At 34.1% G+C, this 27961-nt stretch overlaps 1 protein-coding gene across 1 annotated transcript in view; it reads left to right on the forward strand.

Moving 5' to 3' along the window:
• Positions 1–27961, forward strand: part of rasgrf2a (Ras protein-specific guanine nucleotide-releasing factor 2a) — a 41858-nt gene that overhangs the window by 2442 nt on the left and 11455 nt on the right. The window contains 19 exon segments of the mRNA XM_058790344.1: positions 5939–6045; positions 7544–7691; positions 8713–8802; positions 8937–9190; positions 10200–10279; positions 10520–10713; positions 10855–10964; positions 11769–11887; positions 14237–14397; positions 15293–15359; positions 15486–15622; positions 16309–16391; positions 17092–17340; positions 21374–21777; positions 22496–22621; positions 23597–23686; positions 23828–23899; positions 23902–23933; positions 26600–26712. Of these exon segments, the coding sequence (XP_058646327.1) occupies positions 5939–6045; positions 7544–7691; positions 8713–8802; positions 8937–9190; positions 10200–10279; positions 10520–10713; positions 10855–10964; positions 11769–11887; positions 14237–14397; positions 15293–15359; positions 15486–15622; positions 16309–16391; positions 17092–17340; positions 21374–21777; positions 22496–22621; positions 23597–23686; positions 23828–23899; positions 23902–23933; positions 26600–26712 (2636 nt within the window).

Genomic DNA, 27961 nt, shown 5'->3' on the forward strand with positions numbered 1-27961 from the left:
CACTCAGGCCAATATGCTTTGTCCAGATTAAGGCCTGGTGTCCATTCATGGGTCTAAGCCTGAGTTTCCTAACATGCTGATGAGCAGGGTCTGTCTGTGTTTTGTAGTTCCCTGTTGTTGTTTTTTTATATATAATAATGCTCAAATTATCCAAATTTACCATCTAAGATAACAGGGGTAAAATTTATTTATTTACTTATGTATTTATTTTTCACCACTGAGAATATTGACAATTATCAAAAGTAAAATGTCCCTGCTCACTAATGAGAAAATTGATTGTAATGATGAATTTTGTGGTAAAATGTGATTAATTCCTTTAACAAAGCGCTATAGCAAGCACACACCTTATGGAGGTGCAAGTTATGGACACTTTTACAGTGTACTTTTACCATTGTGAATAATAACAATTACAAATAAACTCAAAAGTAAAATGTCTCTACTCACTAATGAGAAATATAATGATAAATTTGTAGGGATGTAACGATTAACCGTGAGCCGTTTGAAAATCGATTCATATATGTGACCCTGGACCACAAAACCAGTCTTATGTCGCTGAGGTATATTTGTAGCAATAGCCAAAAATACATTGTATGGGTCAAAATTATCCATTTTTCTTTTATGCCAAAAATCATTAGGATATTAAATAAAGATCATGTTCCATGAAGATATTTTGTAAATTTCTTACCGTAAATATATCAAAACTTCATGTTTGATTAGTAATATGCATTGCTAAGAACTTCGTTTGGACAAATTTAAAGGCGATTTTCTCAATATTTAGATTTTTTTGCATCTTCAGATCTCGACTAAATATTGTCTGATCCTAACAAACCATACATCAATGGAAAGATTATTTATTCAGCTTTCAGATTATGTATAAATCTCAATTTTGAAAAATTGACACTTAAGACTGGTTTTGTGGTCCAGGGTCACATATGACGATTCAAATCGGTTGAGATGCTAAACAAATCGCGATTCAATTAGGGATTCGATTAGTTCTTTTTTTAGGGTAAAATATAAATTAGAATAATTATCACCTAACCATAAAATAAAACTTTTTCGCATTTTTAAAATAAAAAACTGTATTAATGTATAATTCTATCCAATTGAAGGCATTCCCCTTAGGAGAGGTTTTGTCAGATTTAGCTAAGTAAACCCACTCACAATCTCTTCTGTTATGTTATAGCAGATGTTGCTGCCCCCTCCACACACACACACACACTTCTCTGAGATTATGAGCCGTCAGCTCTGGCCAGCAGTGTGCTGTCAATCTGAAACACGTTCTTCACGCGGCTCGTGTGTGTGGACGTGAACTGTAACATTTTCCATTTTTGTTTAGTTAAGTTTTTTTTTCATAATAACATTTATTTTATTTTTTTTGCATGTTATTCGTTACATTACCAGTCAAAAGCTTGGAATTGTTACATTTTTAAATGTTTTTAAAGAAGTCTCTTCTACTCACCAAGGCTGTATTTATTTGATCAAATATAGTAGAAATTCTGAAATATTATTACATTTTAAAACAACTGTTTTCTGTGTGAATATATTGTAAAATGTAATTTATTCCTGTGATCAAAGCTGAATTTTCAGCATCATTACTCCAGTCTTCAGGGTCACATGATCCTTCAGAAATCATTCTAATATGCTGATTTGCTGCTCAAGTAACATTTCTGATTATTATCAATGTTGAAAACAGTTGTGCTGCTTCATATTTTTGTGGAAACTGTAATATACCCTACCATTCAACATTTGGGAAAAGTAAGATAAAAGTAAAAAATAAATAAATAAAAAAAAGCAGGGATGCATTAAATTAATCAAATGTTACAGTAAAGATTTAATAATATTACAAGAGATTTCTATTTCAAAAAAGTACTGTTCTTTCAAATTACATTTTAATATTTGAATATATTTGCAAACAATTATTTTAAATGGTAATAATATTCTTCAATATTACTGTTTTTACTGCATTTTTTAATTAAATAAATGCAGCTTTGGTGAGCAGAAGAAATTTATTTTAAAAAAATTAAAACGTTACAATTATTCCAAACTTTTGACCAATAGTGTATGTTTTTTTTTTATTTTTTTTTATATATCAATTAATATAATTATTTTTCAGTGCTTTTTATTGTACATTGCCAAGCATCTTCTTTAAACAGTCTACCAAAATTTGGTATTACTGATAAAAATATTGTTGTATGTTGAAGTTGATCCTGTTTGCATTTGCTGGTGTTCGTTGCAGACGCATCAAACAGCGTGAAGCATCAGAGAGCTTCAAAGTACTTCAACAGCATTTAAAAGCAAATGCTGATTGCACTTTGATTTCTGGGCCAACTCAATTAAACAAGCTTTTATGATATGCAAACTAACCTGCGTATTTATAAAGCAGTCGTTTATTGATGGAAAAAATGTCTTCTGCGTGTAACGCCTGCTTTTATTTTAGAATAAAATTAGAATGAATTATGGTAACGTTTTTAATGTGATAGTTTTTGATATAAGCTAATCCAGTTTGAGTTATTGTGATTCAAAGTGCTCATAACTGCATTATCCGATTGACCGATATTTCCTCTCGCTCCAGTCTCGGCCATGCAGCAGTACATTCATCTCCCTCTTTGAACGTACATGATAAAGATTCAGATGCAAATGAAATATGCTTGACACAACCACCAGCGTGCCAATGACTTGTGTTACCATGGAAATCAGGTTTGATGTCATGTTGAAGTGCCACTGTATTATTATGCTTGCAGCACTTATACATCACCAGCTTCCTACTGCGTCAGCCGACTTTGAGTTCTTTTCCCTTTAAAGTCTACATTAATATTTAAGCTTACCCTGTTTATTGTTTTAGATCATTTACTATCTTTAAAAACTGCAAATGAAATGAGAAATTCAGTCTGCTTGCACTTTATATGTTCAAAAGTTTGGGGTTGGTGAGATTTCTTTTTTTTAATGTTTTGAAAGAACTCTCTTCTGCTCACCAAGGCTGCATTTATTGGAAACAGTAAAAACAGTAATATTGTGAAATATTATTACTAATTAAAATAACTGTTTTCTGTGTGTATATATTTTAAAATATAGCTAATATAAATTATGTGCTGTGATCAAAGCTGATTTTTCAGCATCATTACTCCAGTCTTCAGTGTCACATTATTATTATTATCAATGTTGAAAACAATGAAATGCTGTTCTTTTGAAATTTGTATTCAAAAATCTGTTATGGTTTGCAAAATAAAATAAAATAAATTTAGTGTACAGTGAAGTAGTGTACATTTATATCTGAATGATTTATATATTTTAAGTTTTTATTCAAATATATTAGAAGTATTTTAAATATAGTATAAAGTTATTTTAATATTCATTATTCATTTATTTTGTTTCAGTAGTATAATGTAATGATTTGATTCTTAATCGCATTGAAAATAAAATAAAATCCAAATAAAAAAAAATATGTTACAACTATAAAACCAAACTGTTACAATTCCCAGTGGAAAACGTTCATTCATGCCTGTTTTTAAATCATATGAATTAAAAAATTAAGTATGTTTTTGTTTTTTGAAATAAGTTCATTTCTGCCCTTAAAAAATATGATTTTTTTTAATATTAGCTATTTACATTTTTAAATTTGAACTGTTCTTACAGCATAAATGCCATTGCATGTTGATTTTGTCATTTTTTCTGGATTCTTACAGATGTAGTCCGTCTGGAAGAAGCGTATCCCGTGATTCTTGCGGTTTCGTGAGCTCTGCTGACCGTAAATGGGCCTCACACATGTGCAACACAGTTTTGGGTTCCCGTCTAAGAATAGTAGCCCTTCTGGCAGCGTGTTTCTCTCAGACGGGGTTATCTGAATGAAAGTCTACAGTGTATGACTTCGGAAGAACAATCTGTGTGCGTTTATGTGCGTGACCCAAGAAAACACGCATCTAGAGCTGCTAGCAAAAATGATGCAAATGAGTCAGATATGAGTATGAATTCTGACCTGTCAGCATAAAGCTGATTTTATGGCATTCAGTGGGAGATGATAGTTCTGTGGGTCGGTGAAAGTGAAACAGAATCCGATGTATTTGTGGGCCGGCCGTGTCTATTGTTATCTCTCGGTTTAAACAAGGCCTGAGGCTCAGGACAGCGCATTAAAGACAGAGGAGAAGCTCTGCCGGTTACATAACCACACACACACACCAGCCGTGCATCATGAGAACACAAACGAGCCCTTAAGCCTACATCCTATAAAACACACTCACAGTTTTCTGGCTCTTTCGCTCCATCACTTATTTGAGGGTGAACCTGTCAAGAGCGTGTCCAGGTCATATTTCTATCCATAATCAAGTGAATATACATCAGAAAATTAAATCTGTAGTGAAAATCCTAATTTAGTGTTTCTGCTGAACTCTCATTATGCTGAAATCATGGATTCTTTTTGAAACTGATTGGTCATAGGCCTTATTGATCTGAGCTAATGCATCAGCTTTTCAGTGGAAAAAAAGCATTATTTGTCGGTAATTTTGGCAATATTCACTCAAAAACCGAGCTGCGTAAGATCATCAAGCAGTTTCAAAAATAAGTACAAAACCTGCATTAATTGATCGTAAATACGTTAACCAAAAGATTGAATACAATGTTTTGGTAATAATATAGCATAAAGACAAATTTATAAGCCATTGTTTGTATTTTGTAGGCCAGTCACACAACAAGTATAACAAAGGGGTATCTCAAAAAAATAAATAAATAAAAATAATCTGGATTATGTAATCAGATTCCAAAATTTAAGTACTTGTAATTAGAGCATATTACATTTTAAAATGCTCATAATCTGATTATAGTTACTTTTTATGGATTACATGATGAAATATTATTCACACAATAGCATTGAATTATTCATAATGGAAGTCTGGACGAAAACATTTCAAACCTGGAAGACTTGGAATATCTCTGAGGAACTTCATATTTCAAATAGTTTAGTTTGCAGTTCTCTAATGTCAGTTAATGGTCACACTGATATGTATGTAAACAAGTAAAATATTTATATTTAGTGTTCAAGGATTTAAATGATTTTTATTGTACATTTTTAAGATGTAATTGATTAGCTTTTTATCAACTCACAAACCCACTGAAGACACTCTTGCATTGAGCCCAGTTTGGCAAACCCTGGGGTAATGTAAAGTTTAATGCATTTTATGATGTTGATATAAAAAAATGGAATATGTTTTCTTTTTCTTTGCTTTTTTATATGAATATTGTATGTTTAATGTACGTTTAAAACAAGTTTTATAAAAGTAATCTGAAAAGTAGTTCAATTACAATACCTAAAATGAGTAACCTTGATTACAGTACAGTTTTCATCAAGTAACCAGTAATGGACTACAATTCGTAAGTAATCTACCCAGCTCTGGTGATGACATTAACTAGGGGAAGAAGAAAATCAAAGTCAAAATAACCAAAACACAACATGAGCGTTATTTATATATATATATATATATATACAGTGTATATGCTGTCAAATGATTAATCGCATCCAAAATAAAAGTTTTGTTTACATAATATATGTATGTGTACCGTGTATATTTATTATGTATATATATAAATACACACACACAGCACTAATATATATATTTATTGATTTATTTTTCACTTTTTTTCCCCTTTGAGATACAGTATAATCTATTCATATTTTTTTCCACTGTGTGTTGGCGACGCGCTTGGTGTTTTATTATATTATCTTCTTTTGATTGGCTGTTTCACATGCTGCTTCATGATTTAAGGCAAAATTACTCAGTAACACGTCTACTGTCATTTCCATTTAACAAGTGCATGCAAGTTCATGCTAGTGGCTGCTGGAAGCGTCTCTATTTAGGTCAGAACTATATTAATGCTGCTCACCAAATGCTGCCAAATGCACTATGAATACTGAATGCTTATTTGTGGCTTCCACTCTCATCTTTTTCAGTATTACTTCCTGGTGATTTTCGGCCATGATGGGCAGAAACCTCTGGAGCTGCGGACAGAAGAGGATGCTGATTGTAATGAGTGGGTGGAGGCCATTCAACAGGCCAGGTACAATAAAACGACAGAACACTCAACATCTTTGGAGAACATAATGTGGTTTTGCTGAGCTGGTTAGCTTGTCATGTAACAACCTTTCTGTAGGAAAGAAAAATCAGTTGTTTCTTCTATATAGCAACGCAAATGAAGACTTTTGCTGAAGTCTCCTGCTTTTCAGAAGAAAAAAGACCTCAGCAATCCCACACCAGGGTTATTATAGTTAACGAAAACTATAAAAAATTATATTATTATATTATGAAAATTATACTATTTTCATTTCTTACTTGGAATAACTGTTAACAGAAAGAAAGAAAGAAAGAAAGAGAAAAGAAAGAAAGATTTTGTTTTATTTCCTCTAATTTATCAGTTTTGTTTAAATTGAAGAAAAATTTCTGTTACTTAAAATATTGGTTAACTGATAAAATAAAATACAAAAAAACCTTAAACTTATTTTATTTCTGCTAATTTCTCAATTTAATTTAGTTTAAAGTACTAAAATAACTATACCTGAAATTAAGAAATAAAATTAACAAAAACTATACAGACATATTTTTAAAAAAAACTGACAAAAACACACAACAAAAAATGACAAAAAATTACTAAAACTTTTAACTAAAATTAAAGTGAAAACTTATAAATTATAGTTAAAGCATATATATATATATATATATATATATATATATAATGAATACATTTAAAACCTATTATATAGAAATGAAATCTTATTACAAATATCAACTAAATTCTATGTTTATAATCAAAAGTCAAAGATCTTGATATGAAACAATTGACCAAATTTTCTGAGCTGCTATCCATTTTAATTTATAGCACTACACTCATACTGTATGTCAAAAATGGTCTAATTTATGCCTGTTTTTATTCCTCCAAATGAATTTTAGGAGAAACATCTGAGACTAAGTTAATACTTAAACTAAAGATAACTTAAGAACTTCATTGTTTTTTTTTCTGGATTGTGTTTCAAATAAAACCAAGACCATACATCCTAACAGCTATAGCTAAATATGTAGAAATGATGCATGCACCACTGAAAATGCTTCTCATTGCATTGTTTTCAATTGAAAATCTTATTGAAAAGTATGTTTTGACATTTACGTCAGAGTTTTGCCATGTGGTTAATATATCAGGACCTCAGTGGGGCCTTTACTAAACTGGCTTAGCAGCATGTACTGTAGTTATGATGGAATTGTTATGAGGTAGGAAAGCAAGCATCACACATTTCACACAGATCTTTCACTCTACATCACTGGTGAGCTGCAGGTCAGTTATGATGGATGAGAAAATAATGCAGAATGTATACTGTAAGCATGCATAGTTAGGATAGCAAAATAAATAGGCTTATACATTTTTTAAGTGAAAAGACTTCCTATAGGTTTGGCTTTGCATTGCAATTAAGTGGCACAGTATGAGTGGCTCATTGATTTATTTAGCACTCAGAGTTTCTCTTTGTAAATGTTTCTAACCATCTTTGTTCTTTTGCTGTCGCTGGCAGTTATTCAGACCTCATCATCGAGCGGGAAGTTCTCATGCAGAAATACATCCATCTGGTGCAGATCATGGAGACGGAAAAGGTGGCAGCAAATCAGCTGCGGACACAACTGGAAGACCAGGATACAGAGATCGAGAGACTGAAGGCAGAGGTCAGTTCATCTTCATCAGTTCTGTCCAGGGTTACCAGGTCACAGAAAAATGTACACTTCAAAACCCACACATTAGGAATGAAAACGCCCAAATTTTCCAGCGTCCAATCACAGTTGACAGATGTTTTGATAAATATTTTCTTTTCTTTTTTCTGTTTTATTTGGATGATTTTATCTAGACTAGTTACTCTCTTTTATTAAAGTTTACAATTTTTTTTTTAAGCATTTTGCATGATAAATTGCATAAAATGTGAGCTATGAATAATAATAACACTGTCACAGCATGTTATATTGACATAGCTATGCATACAACTCTGTCTGTAAGATAGTCTCGCAGTTTTTTTTTTTTTTTTACTCAGAATTGTGAGGTATAAACTTGAAAATGCAAGGGAAAAAAGTCAGAATTGTGCAATAAAAAAAATTGCATTTACCTTTTTATTTTTTTATTCTCAGAAAAGCATCCAGCCCAAAACCAACCGTAAATGAATATAAACTAAACTTGTTTTTAAGCATCCAGTCACAGTCGACAGCTGCTGGATTCCTATAAATGGACTTAAAATAAAATGTTAAGGTTTTTTTTTTTTTTTTACATTTGAATGATTTTAGCTAGACTAGTTTATATGTAGTATTTGCATATTTATTGTTTACTGTACTCTATACCTCTTAAGTTACTGAATATATATGTGTATATATATATATATATATATATATATACACTCATGCAACCTTTTGTTTGTGACATGACAGCAAACATGTCCACACCGTCTCTCTATGCTCTTTCAGTGGTCCTTTGGTTGCCAGGTATTAACAGGAAAGGATCAATGCACATTAGTAAAAAGATCTTCATAGTTTTTTGTCTGCAAATAAACCTTTTTGGTGGCCGTGGTGCATTATAAAAGGAGTCCCCAAAAAATATAAATTTCCAGCAAAAGCATTTTCAACATTTTTCTAAAGCCCAATTGTACAAGAAAACCATGGCAACCCTGCTATGTCTATATAAACTGTGTTAACTGTGTTTTAGATTGTCGTTCTGAATAAAACAAAAGAGGGAATGTTGCCCTATGAGTCCAATCAAGAGGAAGAAGATCCAGATATCAAGAAAATCAAGAAGGTATATGATTGTCTACATTTGGATTGTACATTTGTTCACAATTATAAATCCACCTCATTTACACAGTAATGTTTGCTATTGTGTCTAGTGTAAGTGCAGTCATTTGGGCGTCTCCATTGCGTGTTTTCTCGCAGGTGCAAAGCTTCATGCGTGGTTGGCTGTGCAGGAGGAAGTGGAAGATCATCGTGCAGGACTACATCTGCTCACCTCACGCCGAAAGCATGAGAAAGAGAAACCAGATAGTCTTTAACATGGTGGAGGCCGAGACGGAGTATGTGCTCCAGCTCTCCATTCTGGTCAACTGCTTCCTACGGCCGCTCAGGATGGCGGCCAGCTCCAAAAAACCCCCCATTAGTCATGACGATGTCAGCAGCATCTTCCTTAATAGGTATAATTCATGTTCTGATGGTCAACTCGGAGGAATACTGTGGAAGCCTGTTTCCACCTCTGAATAAAAAATTAAAAAGTAACTGTGACTTTTTATCTCACAAATTCTGACTTTTTTTTTTTTTTTGCAATTGCCAGTTTATAAATCACAGTTCTGAGTTTGTATCTTACAATTCTGACTTGTTTTTCTGAACTGATGTCTTAATATTCTGATTTTTTGTTTCCACTACAAAATAACAAATTAAAAAGGTAATTGTGACTTTTTTCTTGCAATTGCAAGATTATACCTTGCAGTTCTGAATTTATATCTCACAATTATGAATTTTTCTCAGAATTATGAGTTTATATCTTGCAATTCGGATTTTTGTCTTGGAATTATAATTTGCATTTTTCTTTTTTTGTTTCCACCAGGGAATTAAAAAATGTAAATGGTAATTGAGAATTATTTTTTCACAATTCTGACTTTTTTTTTTTTTTTTTTTTATCTCACTGAATAAAAAATAAAAAAATTAATTGGGACTTTTATCTCACAATTCTGACTTTTCTTTTTATAATTGCGAGTTTATATCTTGACATTATTTTTATCTGCGATTTGTTTTTTTCCATCACAGAATAAATTATGAAAACAGTGATTGCAACGATTTTTCTCACAATTTTTTATCTTGCAATTTTTTTTATATGAACTCAGTTGAATTACAGTTGTAATATAAAAGTCAGAATTTTGAGATACAAGTCACAATTACTTTAGTTATGAATCACTTTTAGTTTTTTATTCCATGGTAGAAACAAGCTTTATACAGTATTTCAGTTTTTTATTTTTTATTTTGTCAGGCTGTTGATCAAGAAAAAATTACTTTTATTCAGACACCACCAATAAATGTTTAAAATATGCAACTATCATCTTTTTACAATATGCAACTATATGCAACTCTTTTTGAAAGTATAATATCTGTTTTTAAGTATCAGAAATTGATGCTCCATGCATTTCTCATTTTTTCTTTATTTGTAAGTGAGACGATAATGTTTCTCCATGAGATATTCCATCAAGGCTTGAAGGCTCGGATAGCCAACTGGCCAACCTTAGTGTTAGGTGAGTTTATTTATATGTCATACATGCAGTGAAATGCTTTTTTACTCTCCACACATAGAGTAAAAATGAACATCATAATAACATCTAGTAATCTACACAAGCCAGAATAGAAAATATATAAATAATTTTGCAGAGACAAGTGTGTTATTGACTTCTAATGCTCATGACCACTTACATATCATAATTTTGTCTAACAATGTTCACATAAACATGATGCAAAACCGTACTGTGACGTTTCAGCCGATCTCTTCGACATCTTGCTGCCGATGCTGAACATTTATCAGGAGTTTGTGCGAAACCATCAGTACAGTTTGCAGGTTCTGGCGAACTGTAAACAGAACCGGGACTTTGACAAGCTTCTGAAGCAGTATGAAGCAAACGCCGCCTGTGAGGGCCGAATGCTGGAAACCTTCCTCACCTACCCCATGTTTCAGGTGAACCGCTGATCTCTGACCTTTGAGTGATGAGTGTGAGAATAACCGATAGTAACACTAGCATACTGCATATTGCATTTCATTTCACTGTGGTCCATTGTGTCAAAATGAGTAATTGTGTATTTAAATTGTTACTATTAGATCCCGCGGTACATCATCACCCTTCACGAGCTCCTCGCCCATACGCCTCATGAACATGTGGAGCGCAAGAGTCTGGAATTTGCCAAATCCAAACTTGAGGAACTGTCCAAGTGAGTGAAAGCTAAAAAAAGGCTTCGAAAAGCCTTCAGACCAGTATTTTGGCTATAAAGCACCAGAACATAGAGAGTATAACAAAGAACTAGAGAATTCAAAGTTGTTCATACCATTCTTTTATTGATTCAGAATGTAAAAACATTGTTTGTTCTAATTGGAACCTTTATTTTTAAGAGCGAAGATTCTAAATTTGATATTTACGTTTTCTGTTTCAATCAAAATTATAAAAATAAAAATAATATTTTAAAATACATTTGTATAATTAATTTATTAATATGATTTTAAAAATTATATAATTTATTTTGAAAAATATATATTTAGTATAAAAACATAAATCTTTTATTTGTTTTAAAATAAAATAAAAAAATTATTTAAAATGCATATGTACTAATTATTTATTTTTAATTGCTGTATTCTCTCTTATTTCTTTACCAACTTTTAAAATCATCCTAGTGAAAGCAGTAAGATGCCATACACTTCTGTGAAATTATATCAGATTGTATCCACTAAACACATGGTTATTCTAAGATGAAACTCTCATATCAAACAGCCCCATTAGTGTAAGTGCTTCCTCTATGGAAAAAGTGATGATTTAAATGCAAACAAGGCTTTTGAATTGTATTATTAACATTCACGTGACCAAGGCATTGATCACACTTTCTCACAAGCCTAGTTTATGTCATGGCTGAATATAGTCCAATTCACATTTCAATTGACTAGCATTCTTCCAAACTCCTTAAAATACACTTCAAATCCATTTATGGGATGATACAGCTGTGTGTTTGTGTGTTTAATCTCAGAATGATGCACGATGAAGTGAGTGACACAGAAAACATTCGTAAGAATCTGGCGATCGAGCGAATGATCGTGGAGGGCTGTGATATTCTGCTGGACACCAGTCAGACGTTTGTACGGCAGGGTGAGACACACAGTTCATTACAGTCACATGAATGGAGCAGCAGGGTGTTTGATTGCAGGACACTTCCTCTTCAAATTATTTTCTACCCCAATACTTCACATTGCTAGTGCCATTTTCTACAAGCTGATCCACAGTAGCTATTTTTGTTTGTTTGTTATATTTATTTGATGGTTTGATTTATTTAAATGATTAAATATTACTGATTTCTGACCTATCATGTTACGGCAAGGAAAATCATTTTTATGGGTCAGATGTTCACTTTTAAATGTACCTACAAATATGCATTAGTTCTCTTTTTAAATGTTAAACATTGTTTTTTTAAATTTTTTTTTATTTAATTCAAATTTATTTCTTTACAATGAATAGTTTTTGTTATAAATTCTGATCATTTTTAATTTAAAATGCAAAAAAATTATATAATACATTATATAAATGTATTATACAAAATGAAACTAATATTTTATTTAATCAAAACTTTTTGCTTTAAAATAAGATATTTATTTTAATTAACATTATTTCTTTATTTATAGTCATTTTTAATTAATATTTGTTTGTAAAAATATTTATTACAAACAAAAATTTTAATTAAGAACTAAAACTATTTAATATAAATATATATTATTTTTATATATGATACAAATAAGTTTTAATTGTTTTAAAATTAATATTATTTCTTTAAGTGACAAATATAAAATCATATTTACAAGCAAACAAAAATAATATGTTATTTGTGTTGAAATAAAAATTTATTTATTTAAAATACATATGTGTCAGGGTTGGGGTGAAGGGATGAGGCGAGGACTCAGTGTTGCAGGAGAATGGGCTTTTTATTGATAATAAAAATAAACAAAACAAACCAAAACTACCCCGTAGGGGAAAAACAGGACAGCTGGCAGCAAGAGAAGGCAGGGCAGTAACAAACAACATTCAACGGGAATGTTGATGACGAACTGGCACAGGACTGCAAACACAAGAAGATTATAAAATGAGCAAATTAGGAGGATAACGAGGAAAACAGGTGGGGCAAATTAACCAATAATCAGGAAACAAGACGGGTGGGGTCAAGACAATTGACATGAGAGCACATGGCACACATAAAACTAAGACAAAAGCCATGTGCTCACACAAAACAAAAATACAAGCACATGGCCAATAATACAAATCACCAGCCATGTGCTAAACAGGACACGAACACGCAGCTAATGAGAATACTCGTTCACGCAAGACATGACGACATGAAAGCACACAGCCAGTGAAAAACACAAGCTGCATGCCACACAGCACAAGACATAACATGAATGCACACAGCCGATAAAAACACGAACTGCGTGCAACTCAAAACACAACATGCGCGGACAAAAGAGCGCATGGCTGAGCGAACTCGAGACCGCACGCTCACACAACCAGACAGAACATGGATCGCGAGTGTCCGAACCCCGACACGACACCGAAACTCAAGACATGAGTGCCGGGATCCGAACACCACGCTCCAACACGAAACAAGGCACGCAGACAAGAGCGCACGGCTCAAGCACACTCGAAGCCACTCACCCACATAAAAACAGGACATGACGGGAGTGTCAGGGCTCTGTCACAAAACCATGAATAACACTAGACCAAAGTGACAGAACCCTGACACATATGTATTATTTGTTTGTTGTATATTATTATTGTTTCTTTATTTAAAACTAGTACTGTCAAACGATTAATCGCGATTAATCGCATCCAAAATAAAAGTTTTTGTTTACTTAATATATGTGTGTGTACTGTGTATATTATTATGTATATATATAAATACACACACATACAGCATATATATTGAAAATAATTACATGTATTTACATGTATATATTTATATTCATATAAATGATATCATATATAGATATATTTAATATATAAACGTAACATATTTTCTTAAATATGTACATGCATGTGTGTGTATTTATATATACATAATAAATATACACAGTACACACACATATATTATGTAAACAAAAACTTTTTTTGGATGTGATTAACTGCGATTAATTGTATGACAGCACTATTTAAAACAAAAGTTGACCAGCTTAACTGGAGTCAGTTAGTAGTTTCGTATGAATATGAGTGTGTGATTGTTTCTGCTCCACCCATACACTGATCTCATTCAGCTCTGCTCCACACTGACAGCAAGGTGTGAAATGTGCTCTAATGAGATCTAATGTGCCATTTTAATGCATCTTGTCTCATAGAAAATCATCTCTGGATGAGACAGCGCTGCCCTCTCTCCCTGAAACACTGTCTTTAATGTTCTCCTTCCTCTGGGTAATGAGCTGATGTGTGTGTGTGTGTGTGTGTGTGTGTGTGCTGTAGGCTCTCTGATTCAGCTGCCCTCCGTGGAGAAGGGTAAACTGAGTAAGGTGCGTCTGGGCTCGCTGTCACTCAGGAAAGAAGCTGAACGCCAGTGTTTCCTGTTCACCAAACACTTCCTCATCTGCACACGCACCTCGGGTGGCAAACTGCACCTGCTCAAAGTGAGTCGAGTCCCTCTGAAGATAATAACAGCTCAGCAATACAAAGAATCAGTGATGCTTCGAGTTTCTTAAAAGAATAGGTCACACAAAATGTTATTTTGTAATATTTAAAATAAATTTACTGTATACAATAAATTTATTTTAAATATTACATTTAATTATTATTTAAATAATTGTATTTATTCTAAAATAAAATGTAATGTAAAATTTTAAATAAATATGTATTATTTAAAATATTAAATATAAATATTATTTTTTATTTTAAATTATATATTTTTTAATGTTTAAAGTAGATCTGCATTATTTATTTAAAATTAACAATATTTTCTTATTTCAAAATTATTTTAAAAATCAATATTTCTTTAAGAATAAAATTGCTTTAAAATAAACATTTTATTATTATTTTAAATTGTTTTCGGAATTATTATATTCTTCATTTAAATGTGTGTGTGTGTGTGTGTGTATATATATATATATATATATATATATATATATGATCAAAATATAAGTATTTTAATTATTTTAAAATGAAGAAATTATTTTTAATAAATGTGTATTGTTTTAAATTAATATTATTTATTTATTTTAAATTAATCAGAAATAAAAATATGCACCTTCTCAAAGTGAATTGAGTCACCCTGAAAATAACAACACCTCAGCAATTAAAGAAATCAAAATTATTTAAATTTCTTAAAGGAATCATTCACCCTAAAATATTCTCATCAATTAATCACCGTCAATGTTGTTCCTACCCCACTTTTTTATATACAGTATCGGTCACTGTTCACCTTTGTTGAAAAGACCAGTTCAGACATCTGGGTGAATTTTTACTTTAACTGTTTCATGCAAAAGCATAAAACAACTATAATAAAAGTGCCTTTCTTCAAAACCACAGCAGGGAGGCAAGTTGTCACTGATCGAGTGTACGCTTATCGAGGAGCTGGACGCCAATGATGAAGACTGTAAGTGTGACGCCAAAAAAACGCCGTCTATACGACTTTATTGCTACCATTAAACCTAGTGATACCAGCACAAAGCTAACTATCAATATAGTAAATAGAGTGAATTTTGATTTCCAATCTCCTCAGATAATGCTGCTGGTCAGGGATTCAACCATCTGGAGTTTAAAATAGTGGTTGAACCTGCTGATGGTCCGTCGTTTTCAGTCGTTCTGCTTGCTCCGTCTCGGCAGGAGAAAGCAGCCTGGACCAGCGACATGAGCCAGGTACAATCGACACAATACATGCACCTCGCTTATTCAGACCTTTTGTATCTGTAGAACAAACTACAGACAGCTTTTTCTATGAATATCACAGCTCATATGAAACAATAATGCATGCACAAGAATTAAACAATTTATTCAAGCTCAGAAATGTAGAGATTCAATCAAACCCAAAGAGCTGAAGTTCATGTTTTCTAGCTAGAAAGCAACATGCATGAAATGCACAAGAGTGAGAAGTTTCCATTATATTTGCATTGCATTGCCAAAAATAGTTTCTCTGACTTTACGGTAAGGTTTTTGCATAATATTTTTAGTATGAACTCTCTATTATTTACACTTTGCCCTAGGGATAACCTGGTATGCAAATTTTGGGTTAATACTGGTAACTGTTTTGGTCTTTTTGTTTATTTATTTATCTATAATTGTATGTGCTTCAGATGAACTCTTTAATTTCATCTTATTAAAACAATTTGAGTAGGAAAAATAAGCACTTATATTATATGTTATCAGTATCAGCCTAATCAGACGAATGCTGATAATTTAACATGCTAATATTAGCTGATAATGATTGTTTACAGATATATTATGCACCCCTAGTTTGTTCATTTCGACTCCTGTTACAGTTGCTAGAATGTGAGTGTGAAGTTGCTTCATTCTATTTTTCTTTTCTCTATTTTTATGCCATTTAGTGCATTGACAACATTCGCTGCAATGGCTTGATGACCAGCGTGTTTGAGGACAACTCCAAAGTCACCGTACCTCACATGATCAAGTAAAACACAAGCACTCCAGTGTTATTTTATTATAACTTGGATTTTTAAATTAGACATTTAAATTAGTGTTTTATCTGTTTTGGTTTTATTTATTTTTAGCAATTGTAGTGCTTCAGCTTTATTTCATCTCTAATTTTCTTTATGTTTTATTATTAAAACAAATATTTTGTTTATTTTACAATAATAATGTATGTATTTAACATAAATATGCTTCATTTTAAATTAATATTTATTTACATTTATAGACACACACACAAAATAAAAATAAACACGTAAAATGTATTTTTGTTTTAATTATTTAAAAGACATTTTTAACATTTTTTATTTAAATGCAGTAAATACATATTTATTTTAAATCAATTGTTTATTTATTTAAAATTAAATAATATCAAAACAAATATTTATTATAAAATATAAATATTTTATTTGTTTTAAAATAAAAATCTATGTATTTAAAATGTTTTTAAAACATTTTTTCAGTTAGCTGCCAAGATATTATTTCTAAATTCCATTTAACTTTAAGACTTTTATCTAATATTTAGATTTCATTTCAGCACAATTCCAATTAACAAAAAAGTAAATAGTTTATAGTTTTAATAGTTTTAGTTTTAATTTTAGTTTACAGACAGACACAGACTTAGTCCAGATGTGTTCACTGTAAATAGTTATTAGTTATATGTTGCTTATTCATGTCTGCAGGTCTGACGCCCGACTGCATAAAGACGATGTAGACATCTGCTTCAGTAAGACGCTGAACTCCTGCAAGGTGCCACAGATCCGTTACGCCAGCGTGGAGAGACTCCTGGAACGACTGACTGACCTGCGCTTCCTGTCCATCGACTTCCTCAACACCTTCCTCCACACCTACCGCATCTTCACCACCGCTGCTGTTGTGATGGACAAACTGGCTGACATCTACAAGAAACCCTTCACGTCTATACCTGTCAGGTTAGAGTATCTGTCACTCTAGCAGTTTTTTTTTTTTCTCCAGTGCAAAGGAAGTGCAAAAATGATTAATTTCATCATTGCTTTCATCTAAATGTTTTGTTTGACTGTCACACATTTAAACATGTTCTCCATCCTTGTCTGAATGCCAGTCATTATTGTGATGATTGTGATACACTTAATCTGAAGCTCATTTTAGGTAAGTATATTGCCGTTCAAAGGCTTGGGATTTCTATGATTTTGTTTTTGAGAAATTGGTACTTTTACTCAGCAAAGATACATTAAACATATAAAAAATGACAGGTGTTTACAATGTTTTCTAATAATAGTAATTATAATTATCAAATAATTACATTTTTATTTAAAACTGGAGAAATGGCTGCTGAAAACAGAAAATTAAAAATTCAATTGAAAAAAAAAAAAAAAAAATATATATATATATATATATATATATATATATATATATATATATATATATATATGCCTTGAAAGTATTCATAACCCTAAATTTTTTCACATCAATCTACACTCCATACACCATAATGACAAAGCAAAAATACTTCTTTGCAAATTTATTACAAATAAAAAGCTTAAATGATTCCGTTGCATAAGTACTCATACCCTTATCTGGGACAATTGAAATTTAGCTCGGGAGCATTCATATTGCTTGTAAATGTTACTACACTTCAAGTGAAGTTAACTTGTGGCAAATAGGTTAGAGCAAAAAGTCAAGTCAAGTCACTATTATTTGTATAGCGCTTTTAACAATGATATAATTATAATATAATTATTATAATTGAACAATGATGTAGCTTTACATCAGCTTTACAGTATTTAGACGAGGAAATAGTGTGTTGAAATAGTGTCATTCTCCTCTGGCCAGACAAAATCAGCAGTTTAAATCTAGGCTGCAGCAGAGTCAGATTGTGCAGAGGACTCATCTGGTTCCTGTGGTTTGTCCCGATGGCCATCTAGGAGACAGGGTCTTCACTGGGGATCAGTCTCTGAGGCTCATCTAGTTGTCCTGGTTTCCGCTGGCATTCAGGGCTGTAGAGGTCATCTCTAGGTGCTGATCCACCATCTGATCTGGATACGGACTGGATTGGGTGGCTACGGTGACCTCGGAATAAGAAAGAATCAGACTAATATTAGCGTAGATGCCATTCTTCTAATGATGTAACAAGTACATCGGGTGTTTTGGGTAGTGTTCCTGGTTCCAGTTGACCTAATTAACGCAGCCTAACAATCCTTTAACGGATCTGAATTATAGAAATGCGATAGTATATTATGTGTAAGCCAGGTTAAAGAGATGGGTCTTTAATCTAGATTTAAACTGCCAGAGTGTGTCTGCTTCCCGAACAGTGTTAGGTAGATTGTTCCAGAGTTTGGGCGCTAAATAGGAAAACGATCTCCCACCCGCAGTTGATTTTGACATTCTAGGTATTATCAAAGGGCCAGAGTTTTGAGATCGCAGCGGACGTGAAGGACTATAATGTGATTAGAGCTCACTCAAATACTGAGGTGCGAAACCATTCAGGGCCTTATAGGTAATTAGCAAGAAAAAAACCAAGCCCTGAGGTCGAAAGAACGGCCTACAGAGCTCAGAAACAGGTTTGCATCAAGCCACGCATCTGGGAAAGAGTTCAGAAAAAAAATCTGCTTCATTGAAGGGTCACAGAAGCATGTAGTCTCCAAATGCTGATGAGCAAAGCTTGTCGCATAAAACAAAAAAAGACTTGAGGCTGTAAAGGTGCTTCAGCTAAATATTTAGTTAAGGGTATGGATACTTATGCAATGTACTGTACTTATTTCAATTTTTTTATTTTTAATAAATTTACGAAGTGATTTGTTCTGTGACAGTTCTGTCTGTGCTTTGTTAGTATGGTGTATGGAGTGTACATTGATGTGGAAATAAAAGTAATTTAAAGTAGTTTAACATAATGCAGCAACATAACAAAATGTGAAAACAAATGAAGGGGTATGAATACTTTCGCAAGGCTCTCTCTCTCTCTCTCTCACTATATACACACACACACACACACACACACACATATATATAAGTCTTACTGCTCACAAACTTTTGAACAGAACTTTTTGGATATTCAGTTTATCTTTTAATGATTTCTTTAATCAGTTTTCAGTCGAAATACAAATTTGCAAATTCAAACATGCAAACTGAAGGCAATAAAATAAAAAAGCAAATCTAATCCTCCAGTATATGTGCAAGAAAGGTTTAAAATGTAAACATTATTAGGTAAAATGCAGATTAAGTGATTTTCTTTCTTTATGGATTTTTATTGATCTGTATAATACACAAAACCACCATTACTTTTACAGTACACTAAAAGATGCATACAAATGTTAAAGGGTTAGTTCTCCCAAAAATGAAAATTAGCCTGTGTTTTACTCACCCTCAAAGCATCCTAGGTGTATGTGACTTTCTGCTTTCAGACGAATCCAATCAGAGTTATATTAAATTGTCCTGGCCCCTCCAAGCCTTTCATTGGGGGTAAGCGGGTGTTTTTTGTCAACAGTTCAGAAGATGTGAAATAAAGTGCCCGCATCCGTAATAAACGCCTCACACAGCTCCGGGGGGTGAATAAAGGCCTCCTGTAGCGAATTGATGCGTACGTTTTGTAAGATAAATATCCAAATTTCAAATGTAATAAACACTTTTTTCTCACTTCCACTGACTGTGGTACACGGAAACCGTCCAGGCAGATGACGTAGGACGTAGGCGTCGTGCGCGCACCTCTGAGAAATGCAGGAGCTACTTTAGCAAAGGAAAACCAGTTTCCTCTTGGCTCATATCGAAATCCTCCGACATTTTTCTTTACAAATCCTCGTTTTGTGCTTCTAATTCATGACCGGCGTTGTGTTTTGTTCTCTCTCCGTGCTCGTCACTAATCACGCAACGCCTACGTCCTACGTCATCCGCCGGAACGGCTTCCGTGTACCACAGTCAGCGGAAGTGAGAAAAAAGTGTTTATTACATTTGAAATTTGGATATTTATCTTACAAAAATGTATGGATTCACTACAGGAGGCCTTTATTCACCCCCCGGAGCCATGTGAGGGACGTTTTATTACGGATACGCGCACTTTATTTCACATCTTCTGAACTGTTGACAACAAACACCCGCTTACCCCCATTGAAAGGCTTGGAGGGGCCAGGACAGTTTTTAATATTATGCCGATTGGATTCGTCTGAAAGAAGAAAGTCACATACACCTAGGATGCTTCGAGGGTGAGTAAAACACAGGCTAATTTTAATTTTTTTGTGAACTAACCTTTTAAGGTTTGACTTCATCTGTGTCTTTAGAATACAGACTACAGAACTCACTCTGTTCCCTTGATCCTCTGCTTCCCACAATCCTCCTGTTCCTCCCTCACTGTCACTCGCAGGGTTCAGTATCATTCGTCCGACCGTTTGTCCATCACCTCCATCTGTCCAGACTACAGCCTGAAGATCACAAGGCTTGCGCTGGACCAGTCCAAGTAACTCATCGCTCGTCTCTCCCTCTGTCTCTTTTTGTTTAACATGTTTGTGGACTTTATTTTCTCTCATGTCCATATTATATTATCAGTTAAACGGGTTTGTTTTCATAATTTAGTTTTTCATGATCATTTCCCACCGTCTTTGTGATCCGTAGAGCTATGCAGATTGTATTTGCTACTGTACCTTTAAGAATTACATATGTAAATGACTTCCATTGTGAAGCAGGGTCATAGATAGATGGATGGATGGACAGACAGACAGAACGATAGATAGAATGATGGATGAATGGATGGATGGATGGATTCATGGATAGACAGAACGATAGATAGATGGATAGATAGATGGATGGATGGATGGATAGATAGATGGACGGATAGACTGAACGACAGAATGAAAGATGGATGGATGGATGGATAGACAGAATGATAGATAGATAGATAGATAGATAGATAGATAGATAGATAGATATTTTTGTAAGGGCAGATCTGGTTGTGCGGAGCATTTATTCACTTGTTTCCATCTTATGCTGATGACTTAGGTCCCTCGAGCTTTTCTTCGCCACAAACCAAGGCCCCTGGAGCGGAGAGCACCTGAACAACAAATCCCCCCGTCTGTCTCGCAAGTTCTCCTCTCCTCCGCCCGTCTCCATCCCCTCGCGCACCTCTTCCCCCATCCACTTGCGGAAGCTGTCCCTCAGCTCTCCTGTGAGCTGTAAGGGTGGAGCTCTGGACCTGTCGACGGCCACTTCTTCTGCGGCCAGCAGCCCAACGTCTCCCTACACCCCCCTCATCACCTCCCCTCCACCCACCTGCACCAGGGCCCCTCTGGACCTCAGCCGGGGCCCCAGCTCCCCCGAGCTCAGCCCCTCCACCCCAGAGGAGAGCGGGGAGCTGCCGCGTATCGACGCCTTCTGTGGGAAGCTGCGACGGAGTATACGACGAGGTGAGTGTCGTTCTGGGTCCTCCAACGTTCAGCTGCGAATTCACTTGATATGGATGATGAATGTGTTAGAAAATCACATGTGTGACCCTGGAGCACAAAACCAGTCATAAGTAGCACGGGTATATTTTTAGCTATAGCCAACAATACATTGTATGGGTCAAAATTATTTATTTTTCTTTTATGCCAAAAACCATTAGGATATTAAACGGATAGTTCACCCAAAAATGAAAATTCTGTCCAAACCTGTAAGACCTTCATTCACCTTTGGAGCACAAATTAAGATATTTTGATGAATTTCAAAAGCTCTCTGCCCCTCCCATAGACAGCAAGGATCCTAACACCATCAAGGTCCACAAACATAGCAAGGACATCGTTAAAATAATCCATGTGACTTCAGTGGTTCAACCGTAATTTTACGAAGCTATGAGAATACTTTTTGTGCACAAAGAAAACAAAAATAACAACTTTATTCAACAATTTGTCTCCTCCACATCACCCTGGCGCCATTTTGGAGAGTATCACGTGATTCATAACTCCACAGAACTGACTTTTGCAAAGGTGGCATCCTATCCCAGCACCATGCTTGAATTCTCTGTGCCCTTCAGAATGACCCATTTTTCCCCAAGTGTTTGAAAAAGCAGACTTTATGGCTAGGTTCAATAGTGTGATAGTGAAGATAGATAGATACATGACTAATGTTGTATGATGTTCCTGACAGTTGTACTGGAGTCAGTTTCATTGGATAAGTTCATTCCTGAGACACCCACGTCCAGTGATTCGGGAGACATGTCTCCATGCCGTTCACCGTCCACCCCGCGACACCTCCGCTACCGACCACCTGCAGGTACCGCCTTTCTCAATCTTATATTTTCATTGATTATTTTAGCAAACTGTAAGCATTGGGTTATGAATTATACATACTGTACACTTCAGTAGTATTTTGTTTTTCGCTGAAGTTAGTCAAGGTTTCCTAAACCAAATTCATAATTTTTAAAACCAAATTAAACAGGGTTTTTTATACTTAACCTTTACTTTACCAGTCAAATGTCTGGACACATTTAACTGGAATATAATCTTTGGAATTTTATCATGACAAAAAATATATTTTTTCTTTTATAATTAAATTTTTATTTCATTCTTTTTTTAAAAATGCATTAGTTGGACTGGACAGTGCAGAAAAAGCATAAATCAAAGTTCGACAAATTAACTTCTTCAGTACTGTTTAAAAAGCATCCCAAAATGCACCTCATGAAGTTGGATTAGTTTATTGACAATAAACACTCTGCATGGATTGGGAAAAAGGATTTAAGAATATGTTTACATAGTACATTCCCAGTTAACAAAAATATGTTCTAAAAATGTTTAGCTTATGTTCCCATTAAGTTATGAAAACAATATTTCTGAATGTTCTCTGAACATTCAAAATGTACAGTTTTTTAAATGTTTGAAATGTTGTCTTGTTAAAGGAACATTCCATTTTATAACTTTGCAAACATTACTTTTGAATGTTCCCTGAACATTCCGAAATGTAACATTTTAAAAAGAAAAGTTTGACAAACTTCCAACTAAAACGTTTTAGAACACGTTCCATGAAGGATGTTCTGTATAAAGACTGTTTTTGTGCTGAACTATTGAGAACATTTGAACAAACATTCTATTAACGTTACTGAAAGAATGTTTGTTCGTACCTTTGAGAGAACATTGCCAGAATGTTGTCCAAAGTTCTGAGAATGTTCCCTGATTAAACTCATATTTCAAAACAAGAAAATCTAATTTCCCATGATAAGGTGACTTGTTTTCTCTGGTCATGTCCTCATAGGTCAGTCTCCCGATAGCTCCCGCTGTGCCGTGTCCCCCGCGTCCGCCTTCGCCATCGCCACCGCCGCAGCTGGACACAGCAGCCCGCAAGGTTAGAGACACTGATGGGGTCGGACAGCTGCCCTCGCCACTGAAACAGATCTCCCATCGGGTCTTGGTTGAGTCGTGACACAGCTCTGGGGAGTCCTTCTCGTCCTCATCTAACAGAAATCTCCTACTGTCTCTCATTCAGGATTTACAAACCCTGAGAAATCCTACGACAAGGAGTTCCTCATCCGCCGGGCCGCCACCAACAGGGTGCTCAACGTCTGCGCCACTGGGTTTCCAAACACTCGCAGGTTTGTTTACGTTGCATCATTTCCAGCCTGTTATTTTGTTCCTGATGTCCTGCCCTTAAGTGATTTATCAGTCATAATGGAGATGCATCTTGCAAGGAGGATGTAAGACATTACAGATGAATAGGGTGAAAATCTTAACTAATAGATATCACCATACGTTTTCATCAATTGCTTTGTATTAGAGGTTTGCTCAAATGTTGTTGCAATGTTGCAAATGATGCATTATCTAATTAAATAAGTATTCATTTATAATTCCAGAACATGAATCTGAACATTGGATAAAGCCAGGTTCAAAATTCTTATTTCATTTTGTTGACATTTAGCCGAGGGGATTTTAGATTTCTATTTTTAAAAATGTAATATTATATAAAAAGATTATCTCACCATAAATCAGAAAATACTGTCAACAGACAGATAAAAGACATTTTCACCATATTTTTTGGAAATAAAATGTTAAAATATATATCAGGCAAATAATATATGAACAAACTCCTCTGTAAAAGCTTTCAGAACATTGTTATGAATAAAATGGTATATGCAAGTGGTAAAATATATACACACACACAAATAGATGAAGTGTAATAAAATAAACACTTAAATGTGTATTTTGGATGTTTTCGTTCCACTAATCTGAAGACAGACATATGAAAGCTTGTCTCAGCCACAGAATAAAAAAAAAAGTTAAGTTTATTTTTATCTCACAATTATGACTTACAAGAATTAGAAGCATTATAAGATGAAAAGTCAAAATTGTGAGAAAAACACATAATTGAGAGAAATGTCAGAATTATGAGATTTAAAAAAAATAAATAAATTGAGATGTTAACAGAATTCTGTGAAAAAAAAGGAGAAATTGCAAAATATAAACCCACAATTCTGAGGAAAAATGTCAGAATTGTGATATATAAACGCAATTGCAGGAGAAAATATCAGAATTGTGAGCTAAAAAGTTTTTCAATTTTTTTTATTCCACAGTAGAAACAAGCATCCATAAGACGTGTCATCGAAGCACAATAAAATTGACCAGCGCCTGAAAAAACTATGGTTTTGCCTGTGGTGTCTTACCTTAAAAAAGTACAAAAATATTGGTATTGGTTTTTAGGGTGTCTATTCTAAATAGATTTCTCCATTTACTCTAAATCTTTCTGTCTTCTGTGGATCTCAACTGGTCAGGAGAGTATTGATTGGTAATTGTTTATTGTAAAAAAGTAAACAAAATGTTGTTAAACTCAAACTGTTGTTTTACACTGCTATTCCACCTATGCATGATTATATGATTTATTAGTTGCATTTTATGATTTGCATTTAGCATGTGACCCCATCAGGACAGACCTACGGCCCACCGGTTTGAAACAGCTGCTGCGACGTGTCTCACACCTCATGAACGTAGCCTTTGTCAGACCTGCTTTCTGCTTCAGTCCTTCATCGTGTGCAGCAGTGACTGTGCTGAAATGTCAGCGGACCCCCGAGGGCCCCGCACTGTTAACTCATGTCAGGAACAGAGCAACATATCACTTTGCACTACAGCTATACTCATCCAGTCAAATCTGTTCATCTTTTAGCATGCAGTGCATTTGAAGGAAACTGGTGGTTCATTTATTGTAGTACATAACATACTTCTGGCTTTACAGTGGGTCTTAGTAAGCAGTCATTTAGCAGAAGCTTTTATCTACTTAATATGATACTTAATGTGGCTGATATAATGTTGATCAATTATTTAGAATCAAACACTTATTTTACAAACTCTTTTGCGTAGTGAACACACTGAGAAAAATTTTCAAGCTCCTTTAAAACTGTATATGTTGATTAAATAATTACATTTTAAAACAATATATAAAAGGGCTATATAAATGAAATTGTCTTTCATATTTCTTCAAGATTCTCTTATATGGAAAACGAAATGTTTATATATTTAAATCCACTATTGTTAAAATTTTTGGTATCGGTAAGATTTTTTTTTATATATAAACATTTTAATTTAATTAATACTTTTATTCATCAAGGATGCATACAGTAAGGTTGGACAAAAGTGTCAGTAAAGACATTTATAATGTTAAAGTAATTACATTTTAAATAGTTAAAATACTATTTTAAAATAAATGCTGTTCTTCTGCACTTATTCATCAAAGTATCCTGAAAAAAAATGCATCACAGTTTCTATACAAAAATATGAAGCAGCACAACTGTTTTCAATATTGATAATCAGAAATATTTCTTAAGCAGCAAATCAGCATATTAGACTGATTTCTGAAGGATCGTGTGACACTAAAGACTGATGCTGAAAGTTCAGCTTTGATCACAGCAATATATAAAAAAATAAATTAGAAAATAGTCACAATATTACTGTTTTTACTGTATGTTTGATCAAATAAATGCAGCCTTATTGAGCAGAAGAGACTTCTTTCAAAAACATGAATAAATCTTACTGACCCCAAACTTCTGGACAGCAGTTACATTATATTAATTTAACCTGTGCATGCACACAAACACCATTTTTGAATCAGATTTGTAAAAATCCATGCATCAGCAAGGACAAAAAAAGACTGAGCAAAGTTAATGTCCGTTTTTCAGCAGTAATGGTTGAGTTGGTCATGTTTACGCTCATGGAGTGCATGAATTACAAGAACATCCTCCCTGAAGCACTGTGTTTGTGTTTGTCTATGCAGGACTTTGAGATGAACGCAGAGCTGACGATGGCTGTGATCGCTCTGCTGGAGGAGGTGCTGCGCGATCCAGATCTTCTGCCGCAGGAGAGGAAGGCCGCAGCTAACATATTGAGGTGACGCCCACTCCATTGGAGAACATATTATCTGTCAGTCAGACTGAGAGAATGAGTTTGATGTCTCACTGAAAGGTGGGATAGTTCACCCCAATTTTCTTTCATCTACTCACCCTTGAGTGAGTTGAAGCACTTACACTAGCATTCAAAAGTTAAAGGTCTGTAAGGTTGAATTTATTTGATCAAAAATGCAGTAAAAGCAGTAACATTGTGAAATATTATTACAAATTAAAATCAAATGTTTTCTATTTGAATATATTTAAAAATGTAATTTATTCCTTTGATGAAAAGCTGAATTTTCAGCATTATTACTTCAATGCCACATGATCCTTCAGAATCATTTGATTATTATCAATGCTGAAAACAGTTGCCGTTTTTGTAAAAACCATGATACATTTTTTTTGAGGATTATTTAAAGGGGTCATCGGATGCCCATTTTCCACAAGTTGATATGATTCTTTAGGGTCTTGGTGAAAAGTCTGTAACATAGTTTGGTTAAAATTTCTCAATGGTAGAGTAAAACAACCCCCTTTTTACCTTGTCAAAAACAGCTCTGTTTACAGCAAGCCGTTTTCTTGCATGTCACTTTAAATGCAAATGAGCTCTGCTCACCCCGCCCCTCTCTTCCGAGCCGCTCTCTGAGAGACTGAAAACTTTAGCCGCATTCATCGTGAAACTTGCTAACTAGCACGTTATTAGGAAAGGCCATTTGCAAGGATTCATTTAAAAAACCTCTTCTTCTGGAGGTGAAGCTGGATCATGAATGATTCGCGCAAAGATAGATGCATTTAGGTAGATCGGGGGTGCATTCCCTTCAAAAACAAACGTTCTCCACTGCGTCTTCAGCGGCTCAGATGTCGGGAGTAAATGACGACTGCTATGTTCATTATTACATCCAACAACAAAACACCTCAGTCGCTTAGGAGCCATTGAAACAATGGCGGACTGATGACAGCTCACTCAGGGCGGGTCTAAGGTAAAACGCTAGTGTCAAACAAACAATCGTGGGAGGAGCTGGTCAGTGTGACATCACACAGACAGGCATTTGAGAAAGGGGAAATGATTAACGAGATTAAAAAAAAAAAAACACTGGGTGGATCTTTATCATTATAGGGTGGTTGTGTACACACACTGCCAGCAAACATTTCAGTTCAGACAGCTTGTAAAAGTGCATGTGCGTCCGATGACCCCTTTAATGACTAGAAAGTTCAAAAGAACAGCATTTATTTGAAATGGATTTTGTAATATT

Source organism: Onychostoma macrolepis, chromosome 10 (genome assembly GCF_012432095.1).
Source record: "Onychostoma macrolepis isolate SWU-2019 chromosome 10, ASM1243209v1, whole genome shotgun sequence".
Classification (NCBI taxonomy): Eukaryota; Metazoa; Chordata; class Actinopteri; order Cypriniformes; family Cyprinidae; genus Onychostoma; species Onychostoma macrolepis.